This window comes from Cryptomeria japonica, chromosome 4 (assembly GCF_030272615.1).
Source record: "Cryptomeria japonica chromosome 4, Sugi_1.0, whole genome shotgun sequence".
NCBI lineage: Eukaryota > Viridiplantae > Streptophyta > Pinopsida > Cupressales > Cupressaceae > Cryptomeria > Cryptomeria japonica.
The window spans coordinates 18573263-18587810 of NC_081408.1; the positions used below are offsets into that span (position 1 = coordinate 18573263).

The 14548-nt window shown below is 34.7% G+C and overlaps 1 protein-coding gene across 1 annotated transcript; it reads left to right on the forward strand.

Annotated features, from left to right (window-relative positions):
* Positions 1-2929: 2929 nt before the first annotated feature.
* Positions 2930-5912, forward strand: LOC131033124 (mannan endo-1,4-beta-mannosidase 7). The gene is made up of 5 exons (XM_057964256.2): positions 2930-3623; positions 3718-3912; positions 4134-4256; positions 4416-4609; positions 5001-5912. The coding sequence occupies exons 1-5, from the start codon at positions 3297-3299 to the stop codon at positions 5443-5445; spliced, it is 1284 nt and encodes a 427-aa protein (XP_057820239.1). The 5' UTR covers positions 2930-3296; the 3' UTR covers positions 5446-5912.
* Positions 5913-14548: the final 8636 nt, after the last annotated feature.

The window sequence follows — 14548 nt, forward strand, 5'->3', positions numbered from 1 at the left end:
AAATGAGGGACCTCATCCTTACATTCTTCAACATGAATGTACATCATCAATGTAGATAATCCAGACTTCGAATGTACAACATCAACATGGGTAATCCAAAGTTGTGAACACATTCGTCTAGTTGTGCACAATCTCACGAGCACACTAGCCCAACAAGAGTTGGAAGCACAATCAACATCAAATCACTTGACATGAAGATCTAAACCTTGATGACAACATCAACAATACTACAACTATAAGATAAATCTATTTATTAACTAATTAATTATATAACCATAATACATTTTATTTATCAATTATAATAAAAAATGAAAAAATTTAAATTACTACTACAAATAAATATTATTTTATATAAATTGAATTGATATTTAATTTACTTCATAAGAGAAAACCCACTTAAACTTTCATATGAAAATGTAAAAATAAGGTAAAAAATAAAGATACTATATAAATATTAATGGTTTTACAGTTTATTAATATTTATATTTAATAATGTAATAAATATATTTATTTATTATTTATTATTATTAGCTTTGGTAACATTAGTAATTGTATTAAATAATGTAATAAATATATTATTATTAGCTTTGTACAAATATTACCAATCACTAACATTCACCAATCAACCGACAAACTCACTTAGTTTTATAAAAAAAATTGTGAAGAGGGGGAAGAGCTCTATATTCCCTTGCATTTGATTTTGGACATCAAAATAGATAACCTAATCTTTATTGTAAGCTAAAATTTGAGAAGATAACCTAATATTTTTTATTTAATATAGTGAATAAAGATTATCCACTAATTTGAATATGTATGGAGGTATTCAATTTAAAAACAAAAATGATTTCTATGGTTGAATCAATTTATTTTATTATTAAGTATAAGTTGAGAAAGTGATTTGTTAATTTGATATTTTTTGAACTCGTTAAATTATTAGAAGAAAATGATTCATAACAATAACAAAATTTCATTATATAATACTTATTTTTTTTTGAAAAAGTTATAGTTATACACATAATCAAAACCGTTTCTCACTTCTTGTTTATTAGTGAAGGCGTTGGATTCCTCCACTATATACAAAATTGTTAGATTATCTTATTATCACATTTTAATTTAAAATGGACTCTATTTCTTAATTAAAAACACTTGAATCTCTTACCATCTAAAATCTTAATAAAAATAAATGACCTTTAGTCTTTTCTTTTATAAGTATTCTAAATAATTGATTCCACCTAGAATCTAATTCCCTCCTAATCCAATTAGATGTAGGGGAAGAGTACTAGTAGTCATTACAGCTAACTTCGTACATGCTAAGCTTCTAAACGGTAAATTAGATTTAATTTAATTTAATTTAATTTTTTTTTTCTTTTTGTATACAATTTAATTGCTTATAGCTATTGGTACCAATAAAGTTGTACAATTGATTTAATTATTATTTTTTTTCAAAAAATTGGATCACAATTGATCCACTAAACATTTTTTAATATATTTTTAATTCACGAAATCTTATAAACAATAATTAAAAAAATGATAATGAATGCTCTTCCCCTATTCTATAAATGATATTCTCCTATAATTTCACATACCCTACTATACCGTGGAACTTATTCATATGAGTTGTCCCATGCTTGATTTATATGAAATTTGAGGGTTGCGTGACATAATGATTAATTTTCATAACTATTAACTTTCTAGGATGCTTGTGCTTGCTTGTGTGAAGAGACAAGAATTAGCTTGCTGATGTGCACTACCTCATTCACATCTAGTAGAATATGTCAACCAAAGTCATTGTTAAACCTTATATTCTTCCCACAATTAAAGGACAAAATTTCAAATCCTTTTTCAAATTTACCATAGTTGATTTGTCATGTTGTCCACTAGTGGTCCTTTTCCCCTATGCTATACGTAAAACTATTCATTCCCACCTTTAAAGAACATAGATGTTGCCATGACAATGGAAGATTTTCAATATCTGGCTTTTGGAAAAAGTATTATTCCTTGTCTTAATCTTACCAAATTATTGAGCTAAAGCAAAGCTACATTATTTAGTGATTTGCAGAGGATTACAAAGAAGATGAAATAACTCTTTATCATTTTTATGGATAAACTAGATTTTTCTTTTAGTTTAGATGTTACACTTCACCATCAGTTTGTCTTTTATAATCAGATTATAAGATGTTTTATATATTTTATGTTGAAAAAAATTGGAGAGCTCACAATAGTGGTATCTTATCCTTGCTTATTTAGTGTATTTCAAATGTCCAAATCCAAAATAGTAAAGAAAATCTTTTAAAATAAATTAGAAAATGTCAATTTATCACTGATCTTAAGAATATAGGGGTACCTTATCCTTGTTTATCTTTGCTCTCCAAGAAAATTATTGTACCTCAAATGTCCAAATCTAAAATAGCATAGAAAAGCTTCTAAACTAAATTTAAAAATGTCAATTTACCACTGGTCCTAAGAATATAGAAGTATGACTATGACCCACAGCTATGAATTGGTGAGGTCATAAATGGAGGACCTCATCCATGCTAAGACTCAAACCCTGAGTACATTACACTTATGATCACAACACCACCACCAATTAACGGATACATTATCCATGCTAAGACTCAAACCCTGAGTTCATTACACTTATGATCACAACACCACCACCAATTAACGGATACATTATGAAAAAAAATAGAGAGGAGGAATACAGAACTATTATTAAAACTTAAATGTGATAATTTTTTTTAACTTTGCTTCTTTTCCCAAATGGCAGTTGATAGACAGACTGGAAAAGATAACTGCCACATTCCTGCTCTTGTTCAGAATTTGGTAAATGGCTGTTATAACTTTAGTCAAAAGATCTCAACTAACCCACTTGCTTTGCATGCATTGGAATAACAAATACCAACCTCGAACTGACTTTGGAATTTGATTTTAGGTTATTATTTTTGAAGTTTGTTCTATTCTTTTGCTTTCCAGATACACACCACATCCCAATGCATTGAATTATAGCCTATCTGATATTCTCACAGCATAAAGTCATGTTCCCATGTGAACATTCATGAAATTTGTTGTATCAATCCAAGACAAAGGCCGTTCTAGGGGACCCAATAACTTGCCTTGTGATTTCAGCTCATCTAGATGCAGAGGCCACTAACTTCCCATTTCATCTATATATAGGCAGGGCCTCCTCATCTTAATAACTGTCTTTAAGGCCTCTACTACCTTCATGTCAAGTCATTCTCCATAGTTTTCCTCTTTCCGATCTGCATTTTTCATCTGTTTTTCTCAAATTTTCTCAAATGGGTGGTGCTCAAAGGATGAGTTTTGTGGCTCTTGTGTCCTGTCTGGTATTCTTTGTTAGCTGTCAGCAGGCTGCAGGAAATGGGTTTGTGACAACAAAAGGCACACATTTTTTTGTCAATGGGAATCCTCTGTATGTTAATGGGTTTAACTCTTACTGGTTACTAACTCTAGCATCAGATCCATCGCAGAGAAACAGAGTCACCTCTGTTTTTGAAGAGGCTTCAGGCCATGGTCTGAATTTGGCTAGGACATGGGCCTTCAATGATGGCCAGTATAAGGCATTGCAAGTTTCTCCTGGTGTTTATGATGAGCAAGTCTTTCAGGTCTGCTCTTATGGTGTCCTGCATTGTGCTTTTTCTTTGAATATATGTCTTTTATCTATAGTTTTTTAATTGTTTTGGCCTCTCTGCTATGCAGGCTCTGGACTTTGTGGTATCTGAAGCCAAAAATCATAACATCAGACTGATTTTTAGCTTGGCTAACAACTATGTTAACTTTGGAGGGAAGGCCCAGTATGTAAATTGGGCTCGTAATGCAGGACAGTCTCTGAGCTCTGAAGATGATTTCTTTACCAATCCAACTGTCAAGGGCTACTACAAGAACCATGTCAAGGTACAAACATTGAATATCATCTTTTTTCTCATAATGGGTTTACAGGTGTTCCTGTCAGTCTGTATGCACTGCATGTGGGTTATTGTGAGTCGCTGCATATATGGGTTTGTTTTTGTGAGAGCTGTGATTCTTGTCTATACTGTATGATGGGTATTTTGTTGCTCATTTGCTCTAATGCTAGCAACTTAAAATCTAACAATGCATTGTTTTTGTTCCTACAGGCTGTCTTGACTAGGGTGAATACCATTACAGGAGTAGCCTATAAGGACGAACCCACTATTTTTGCGTGGGAGCTCATGAATGAGCCCCGTTGTCAGAGTGATACATCTGGAAGAACTATCCAGGCAAGCCAATGCTTGTTTTTAGAACATAGGCTATGATAATTTGAGATCTGCTCTAGATTTCATGTACAGTGGATTTATACATTCTTTTGAAAGTTTTTCATTTTGTTTGCATTGTTTGTTCTGACGAGGGAATGTTGCATCATTGTAATGGCTGAGCAGGCATGGATAGAAGAAATGGCTGCCCATGTCAAATCTATTGATGGAAACCACCTTCTAGAGGCAGGTCTTGAAGGATTCTATGGTGACTTCAAAAAGCAGGTTAATCCAAGCTTCTCTGTGGGAACAGATTTTATTGCTAACAATCGAATCAAAGATCTTGATTTTGCAACTGTTCACTCTTACCCAGATATTTGGTAAGTATTTTTAGTCCTCTGTTCAGGCCTTAGGTTTTTGTTTTAGAAGAAAAAGTGTGGTGTCAATCTGCTTTTTTAGGGTATTAGAGCAGGAATCTAGGCAGGTGATGTCTAAGCAAGTTGATCCCTTGTACAAGCAAGTTTCATCAATCTGTTATTTTAGACAACCTAGATATGTGCTATTTTCTGGTGTGCAATTTCTAAATGCATTGGCTTGTTGTCCGTTCAAATGCACATCCTTGAAGGCTGAGATTAGTCGGGGTTTTCAATGGGTTCTTTTCAGTTGTCTTACAGGACTAATTTCTAAAATGTTTTGGAATGAAAAGAGGGTTTATGATTGAATCCCATCAGATATTGACACTTGCTTTTTGCTTTTTTATGCATTGAAAAGGCTGCAAGGATCAGATGAAGGAACTCAACTTTCTTTTCTGGAAAGCTGGATTGAGAACCACTTGGACGATGCAAACAAAATAGTGAAAAAACCAGTGCTGTTTGCAGAGTTTGGCAAATCCTCAAAAGATCCAGGATATTCGGAGTGGCAGAGGAACAATTTCTTTGACACAATGTATAAACACATCTATGCCTCAGCCAGCAGGGGAGGAGCAAGTGCTGGAGGCATGTTTTGGCAGCTATTGGCACCAGGCATGAATCAATTTGGAGATGGGTATGAGATTGTTTTGTCTGAGAATCCATCAACAGCAGCTGTCATTGCTGCTCAGTCACATAAGCTAAACATGGTAACCCATATGTTCACCAAAATATATGACCTTGAGAAGCTAAAGAGGGTATATGCACACAGGAGGACTAGATGGCACAAAGACTCAAACAGAGGCTGAGTTTGAGATTAGAGTTAGATGTATATATATATCTGTGATCATTCTATGTTAGGTAGTGTATTGCTGAAGTTTTTCCTTAAAAGCAAAGCTAGTTTTCTAGGCCCTGGACCCTCTCATGAGATGGCAGTAGTCATCCGAGAGTAAGATATTGTCATTCAGATCATTTTAGGGATGATGATCCAGAGTCATATTTTCTGGTAGTATTTCGTAAACATTTTACAATTCCCCCTGGGTAGGTAATATGTTTTTACCCCTTTGGGTTCATGCGTTTTGATAATTGGGGATTTGAGGCAAGAGCTGGGACGAAAGAGTCCTAAATATTGGATCTTGGCCCCACTCCTCTATTTGGTTTTTGATTGATGATGTTTGAATACAGAATGTTGTAAGGCAAAACATGTGGTGGCAAGAATACAAGCTTTTAGGCCATTGCATGCCCCTGATAATATGATAAAGCACATTTATCTCTATTTACTGATTTCAAGGCCAATAATATGATGCACACAATTATTTCTATTTTACTGGTTGGATGATGTTAATCTGAGACTTGTTTTAAGACTTTGCTTGTATGAGTATATATATTTTTATGTTGAGGATTTGATTGGGAGGGCTGTGAGAAATGATTGTATCATGACAGGTAAAGGGTACATATGGGAAATGGAAAATAGAAAAGTGAATGTGTTCAGAGTAGAATTTATATGAAAATAATGGTTTTTTAGTCAGTCTGAGACTGTAACTAATCTATTTTCTATTTTTCATCTCTTTAAGCTCTCTAACATTTCTATTTTACTGGTTGGAGGATGTTAATCTGAGACCTGTTTTAAGAGTTCACTAGTTGGAGCATATATTTCCATAGTCAAAGATTTGAAATGGAAGGCTATAAGAAAAGGATAAAGAGTGCAGATGGGAAATGGAAAAGTGAATGTGTTTGAGTAGAATTTATATGAAAACAAAAATCATTTAATAATTATTCGTCTGTTTTAGCTCTCTAACATTTTTGATTACTGAGTGTGATAGGAAGAAAGTCTTTGTCCAACACAATCAAATCTATCAAATCTAAAAACAACAGCATCAAAATAATAGCTTTTTATAAATAATTTAATTTTTTTATTTAAAGGTTTATCTCTTAATATAGAAATCCCAACATCATATGTTTAGCTTTTTGTTTTGATATAGATATAATTTGTATTTGTTTGGACATAAATGTAATTTATATTGAAGTTTCAGTTTTTGTTTTGATGTAGATGTAATATTATATCAAATTTTAAACTTTTGGACTTTATATTGTAAATGTCCCCTTTGTTTGTTAGATAGAATTAAATTGAGATATAAATTGATCCTAATTTTGAATCTATTGGCTAATATATTTAAGTTATCATAGAATATGATCTTGAATTTTGTATAGGCTTTTTAATTTTTTAAAATAGTTTTAACTGTTATGTTTGCTGTTTAGTCTTGAAAAATGTTTACAATTAATTGATGGTCTATGAGTAATTGAAGATTTAACATCAAGCTCTATGCCCACATTGAATTAGGTGGTAGACTATATTATTAACAATAAATTTTAATCTATATATTATTCTTATGTTTGTTTAATTATTTATTTTATTTTCTTTCATTTTAGGGGATTAGTGTCATAGGTTACTATGACAATTTCTTTTATTTAACAATTGATTTGTATGGTGGAATTCACTTTCAATAATTGTGAAGTGTTTGTTGCATATATAGCTATGGCTGAGTTATGCATTGTTGCATTAGAAGATGTTATGTGCACATTTGAAAACCATGGGTATTCTCTGTTTGTGTTGAACTTTATAAATATGTGGCTTCTTAGTGTATTTTGTATGATAGATTGGATATCTTAATATTTTCTAGAATTCTTTGTGTTATTGTATTTACTCTTGGAGAGCATTGACTCTAGACATTATATTGTAATTATTGGTGTTGTTGATAATGCAATTGAGTCTGACTTTTGGATTATGGTTTTTTTTTTCCTCAAAAAGGGTTTTCTCACTTATATATGGTGTTGTGGTTTTATTTGTTTAAATATGATTTTATAAGAGTTTATCTAATTTGCAATAGTTAAAGAGTTTGTAAGAAATTTTTGCATCATCTCTCATGTTAAATTTAGCATTTGGAAGCGTTATTTGGGAGTGTTATTTCACACTTAAGCTTCAACTTCCTTTTAATTGGTATCAGAGCTTGACCAACTTTGCTATTGTTGTTGGGTTGACTAGTTTTTTGTGCCAATATAGTTTAGTGGAAGTTTTATAGATGAGGATTTCATAACTTTGTTGCAACTTTAATATGGCAAGCACACCAACAAAATAGAAATGGGTAAATTTAATGGCAACAATGTTAAGTTGTGGAAACTCAAAATAGAAGACATGCTCGTGGATATAGATCTATGGGCGGTAGTTTCTTCATCGAAACCTTAAAATACACCGTAGGATGAATGCGATAAAATGGATCGAAAAGCCAAGGGTTTGATAAGACTCTATTCCTTGAGGATGGAGGAAGGAGGGTTCGTTGCTAATCACATGAATGCATTCAATATACTAGTTGCTCAAATGAATTTTATCGGTGACAAGATTGATGATCAAGATAAATGTATGCTTTTGTTATGTTCTTTGTTGGGCTCATGGGATCACCTTATGATGGCCATTAGAAGCACAATGACCACTTTCAAGATGAAGGATGTGGTTGGTTCGTTGAAATCTAAAGAGATGCAGAGAAATGGCTAAGGAGACCCTGATTGCTCGTGGTAGAACAATGGAGAAAGGCAAGAAGGACAAGAAGGGTAAATCCAAGTCTCTAGGGAGATCTAAGTTTGCTAGTAAAAATTCCAAGGCAAAATGTTGGAACTATGACAAATTTGGTCATTTCCGAAAAGAGTGCAAGGAGGAGAAAAAAAGAAAGGTAAAAAGGATTTCTTTGATTCCGACTCTGATAAATCCTCTCATGATGAAGTAGATGCTTTCGTGGCCTCTCATGAAGAAGTTGATGCTTTCGTGGCAGCCTTAGCAACACATGCATCAGATTCCTTGACAACACATGCATCAAAATATGCGTGGTTAATAGATTTAGGTGCCTCTTTCCACATGACCTCTCATAGCGGTTGGTTTTCAAAGTACAAAGAGTTTGATGGTGGGAAGGTGTATCTGGATGATGATTCTCACTTGAAGGTTGTTGGTTGTGGAAGAGTTAAGATTTGATTCCTTGATGACAGAGTGAAGGGGATTGATGGTGTCTTGCATATCCTGAAAGGAAACTTGCAGCCATCTTTATGATAATTTCCACATAACCCAATATAGATCTTAATCAAATCAACACATAGAAGCCATATGCAAATAATAGACAACATACCCATGAAAAAGTGACATAAGATATATCCTTGGAAAACCCCCATGAGGGAAAAACCTAGCCTCCAAAAGCATCATCCACCATGTATTATCAGCGATGCGTCCATTACAATACAACTATGGAAAACTTTTAAAACCCAACCATCTACAAGCCATCAACAAGCACTCCATGTGAACAAGCATGAATCCACACATCCCATGCCATGCTTCCAACATCCACAATTGCTAACCTGGCTAACTAACCAACCCAAACAACTACCCTTGTGGTTGCTTTTATAAACACAAGCTCCCACAAAACCACCAAGTGGTATTACATCAAAACCATGTGTCTAAAGCCACGTGACAATAAAATATAATATTTTTCCTACCCACCCTTGACCCACATTTAATATTGGGTACTTCATCACAATTACATTCCCCAATATTAAATAAATACAATATAATAATGCCAATGTGTCAATACAACTCATCAAGTGGTTACAAGAATATTCCAAGGAAATCTCTACATGTTGCACGTCCATCTAGGTGCTCCTAGGTGCAACAATACAATATAATTCCATGTCCACCTCACACAATAATAAAATAATACAACAATAAAACATTATTATGCAAGGTGTACAACACCATTTTCCCAACATTCTCCCACTTGTTGTATACATTGCATAAGGGCCAAGAAGTAATCTGTCACGCGAACAAGAGACTGATCTCTCCATGCACATATACCATCATGGAATCCAAGTGCTCCATGTGCTCCATCAAGATACCTGCAACAAGAAACAAAGTGACCACCATCTCACACATGAATGCTCCCACCCTTCATCATGCCACTGCCATTGGACATGAAAAGGCCATCCAAAGAGAAAGCCACACAATCTGTCGCAACAAATGATAAGTCTTGCACCAACTGATATCCGAACACAAACACTAATCCAAAGGTATTCGATGCAAAGGTAGATGTTTACATAGCTGAAGTAACACCCACAACAAGTGCTAATACATCAACTATACATGCCTCCAAGGCATACGAACCAAGTGATTAACATCTCATCAACATATGCAACCTGTAACATGCAACCATAAGCCCCAAGTGCAATACTTGCCACATATGTACACCAAGTTACTCCCACTACATAGGTAATGCCAATATCAGAAATGAATTCACTAACAACATATCATAGAAGTGTAACCATGTAGTATCAAGAACATCTACATCAATATGAATGCAAGTACCACTCTCACACATTCTCCTATGTTCTCCACACCAACAAAAGAAAGAGATAAGGGAACCACCATGTCATCTCCCACATGACATATCATGAATACAAACTAATCAACACATAGCTCCAAACAACGTCAAACCAATGTAATGTGAATACGAACATCCAAGAAGATAACCGAAACAAAGAGAGAAACACTGCAAATCAAAACCTATAGTATGTCCTTCTACACACACCTCTAAATGCTAACTGTGTTAAGTATGATCTCCTCCATAAAACCCCAAAAGAGAATAGCATAACAACACCCAAACATCGTTCAGTCCTTTGGACCAAACCGACATAGATAACATGTAATCAATCATGGATGTAAGCCTCTCATAACCAAGAAGATCAAACTAAATATCCATTCCCAATCCTAAGGGAACATGCCCAATAAACCATCTCCCAAACTAATATCAATGACTGCCACCATCATAATAATAACTCAAATGCACAAGGAGATAACCAATGCCATACACCTCTCAAACTAAATCATCCAGAACTAACCCTCTATCCATAGCTCAAGATCGATATCTATGAAAGATAAGCATAAATGTATGATGAGGGAACAGCCCCCAAAAAAACATAACAAATTGTAATAAAAGAGACACAAGAGATATTATTATTATTATCTGAAAACTATCTGCAATACATACATACATGCAAATGTAGCATCCTAAAATTGCGAAACTTGCAATTTCGACTGCATTTGGGTCTTCATGATGGCGGCGCAACGTTGAACCTGAATGGAGACCCCGAAACCTGCTTGCAACACCAAAAACTGCATTTTTTCTGCACCCTGGCCTGATCCCTCCTTGCACCCTGCTGTCCCGGGAGGTGGGACCATGGCACCCAGTGCCCTGGTCCCTGGCCCTATTTTGGGCCCGGTCTCTTTTGGGCATCGGGTCTTTAAGTTTGCAATTCGAGAAATAATGTTTCCTGGTCGGCCTAAGGTCGGAAAAATCAGTCTATCAACCCTAATTGACAAGTATATAAACTAAATTTCCCCTCCCATTTGAGGAGGCAAGAAGAAAAGGAAGAAAATAGGCAAGAGCAAGAGGCGAAAGCGATATTCAAACATTCAAACATTCAAGCATTCAAGCATTCCTTCAAGCAATTGAGCATTCTAAGTCTCCATTCAAGGCTAGGTGTTGCATTCAAGACAAGGATTCAACCATTGAAGAGGAGATCACATACAACATACAACATACTACATACATTACACCTTCGCATGTAAGAATACAAACATTCTTACAACAAGGTATCAGTACTTGTTTACATTACAAACATTTACATTTACAACATTCTCATTTCTTGGTTAATTCCAAAACTGGGGTTTGACCTAAAGGCAAACCCCTAATCCCTAACCCCCCAATCATCCTCTCTTTTCTGTGTGTAGGTTGCAGGTACGCGACTGTAATTGAAGATCTGGAATCCTTGTGCAGAGTTGAACAGATCCACCTTCGTTTCGCGAATTTTTCGAAGGACCGTGTGCACGCCGGGCGCCATCGTCCCGTCAACTTTCACTCAAATTTGCAGAACAACATCATCTCGACAGTTTACTGCTAATTCTAGGTCCGCAGCTTCATCCCATATCCCTATCTCTGTTTATAAGCGAATCTTTCTTGCTTCTACATACATTCCTAGTTCAATCATTCTATCTATATTCTTTACAAAAGAGGGTATCCTTGATGTCACAACCCTTGAAACTCATTCAGAATCCAATCTTGCATTGCGTGGGATTGGATCTTGTGGGTTTCAACCCCTCTTTTGAATGTAAAGTCTCCCCTAGGTGAAAACCATCAACCCTAGTGACCTCCCTTCTCTCTCCTTGGAGTTGGGGGAGGGGAGAACAACTAGGGTTCGATTTTTCCGCTTTACATTTTGGTGAACCTGACGTGAACATCCTAATTCTGATTATTCATGGTTAGATCTGAAAAATTTGCTTCCTTAATTACATTTCCATGTTTGATCTTTTGCAAATTTTAGAGGTTAATTGCATAAAAACCCTAAAATTTTCTTTTTAGTAATTAAACTTGTGGAATGTTTAATTGTTAGTGCCTGTTTCAGATTTACCCTTCTATTGCAAATTGTCAATTCATATTTGTGCTTTAATTCTGAAAATTAAGTGGTTAAATGTCAAAACCCTAATTTTTAAGACCTTCTTGATTCAACCTTTGATTGATAATTTCACTAATCAAAACACTTCCAAATCGGCTGTAACTTTGGATTCCGCAATAAAATCACAATATCTTTCATCCCTGAAAATTTGAAAAAAAGTTGCGAGGATCGTGTGCACCTCGAGCGCCATCATCCTCGACATTTTTTTCCGAAATTTAGGGAGCTAGATCTTACTGTATTTTTCTGCTAAAATCCAGAATCTTGGCTGATTTTATCAATTTTAACGCTTTCAAAATTAAAGTCAAAGTTGGTCTAGCGATTGCTTGGATTGAGGCTTCTAATCATTCAAAAATTGTTGAAATTAAAATTCATATCAAAATTGTGTTTCTTACAGTCCTAAATCTGAAAAGTGTGTTGACATTCATTCGAAATTTCAGTGCTTCATTCAAATTTTTGCAGTTTGTGACTTTTGAAATTAAATGTTTTATTGCAACAACCTTGATTTCCACTTTCAAAATTGAATTTTGCGTGAAATTGAGTCAATTTTTAAAATTTCAAAAAACTTGCATTGCTTTTAGTATTCCCTCTAAAATCATAAAATTCACAATTTTAGTTTCCCTCTCTTTTTCAAAATTCAAATTTTACATTTTTCAACAATCTTGGTAGGGTTCAATTTTGAGATTGCAACTTTAATTTGGCCTATCCACAGATCGTAAAATCACTCAATTTTTTTAGATTAACTTTAAAATCATCATAACTTTCATCCCTGAAAATTTCGAAAAAAGTTGCGAGGACCGTGTGCACTCCGTTCGCCACGGTCCTGGACATTTTTTTCGAAATTTCGGGAGATTGTCCTGATTGTATTTAATAGCTTAAATCTAGGAGATTGGCTGATTTTATTGAAATTCGCTACCTCTAAAATTCAAAATCTTCTCTCTCTCTTTAGTGCATGAGTTTTACAACAATAAGCCCTACTTACACTATTCCCATTAGACGAAGCCTTAGAATTAAGTCCTTCCAAGGTTTAATTACTGAGGAGATGGAACCTAATTTGAATGGCCTATTTAATGAGGACATGGGTAATTCCTCTAATCCTCTTAATGATGAAGAAGCTCTCCATGAGGTTTCTGTAGAACAACTTTCGAAATTGGATAACCAATTTGATGATTTTCGACAATGGATGTCTCAAGAATACCCCGATAGTGAAGCTCTTTCATTAATTGAGGGTCTAAAGCGTATGGTTCAAAGTGATAAGAATGAAATTGATATTTTGCGTGGTATTGCACACATTGTGGATTCGAATGTGATGCCTATGAAGAGTTGTGCCGAAACTTTAGGTTATACACAACCTCCTACTAAAGTTAATCATTCTATTCCTTTGACAACTTCTATTGCTAGTATACCTACTTTTACATCAAACATAATGACTACTTCAATACAAGACATTCCTCCTATGATCACTAGTCATGGGGGCAATCCCTCTTCTTCAATCAACCCTCTTCCTTCATTCAATACGACTTCTTCATTCATTCCTTCAATGAGTGTCCCTATTATATCTCCACAAATGAACATGACACAAGGGGGCAATTCATTTAACCATTCCATTCCTCCTTGTAGTGTTCCTCCTTTCCAATCATCTCCTATGACTAACTATCATAGTGTCCTGCCACCTTACTCTCAATCAATACCTTCTTTCAATAGCATAATACCTCCATCACAATCTAACACGTCTAATATGAACTCTTCGACTGAAGCAACCATTAACAATCTTGCACAAACTGTCTCTTCTTTACAGCAACAAATTGCCTCTATGAATCAATCTAAGTTTAGTGTGCCCACATTTGATGTTGCGAGCCCACTTTCTCTTGACATTGTTCGAGCTATCCCCCCTAAACATGTTGAAATTCCGCATTTGGAGCTTTATAATGGTAAGGGTGATCCTCTAACACATGTTAAGACCTTTCAAACAATATGTACTGATTTTGCTTATGACCAAAGGTTGCTTGCAAAACTGTTTACTAGAACATTAAGAGATAAAGCCCTACAATGGTATTGCTCGTTGCCTTCTTATTCTATTACTTCTTTCGAACAACTTGCAAATGCTTTTATTCAACAATTTCAAAACAATATAAGTCCTAAAGTTACTTTGATTGATTTAATGCATTGTAAACAAGGTGTTAAAGAAAAAGTGACTGATTTCATTGGTAGATATAAGCATTTGTATGCTCAAATTTCTTTTCCAGTACCTGACAATGATATTCAAAGAATCTTTATTTCTAATTTACAAAAAGATATTAGAGAAAAACTTCTGTTTTCTGAGTTTACTTCTTTCCAACAGTTGTGCGCAACTCTTCACAATTATCAACT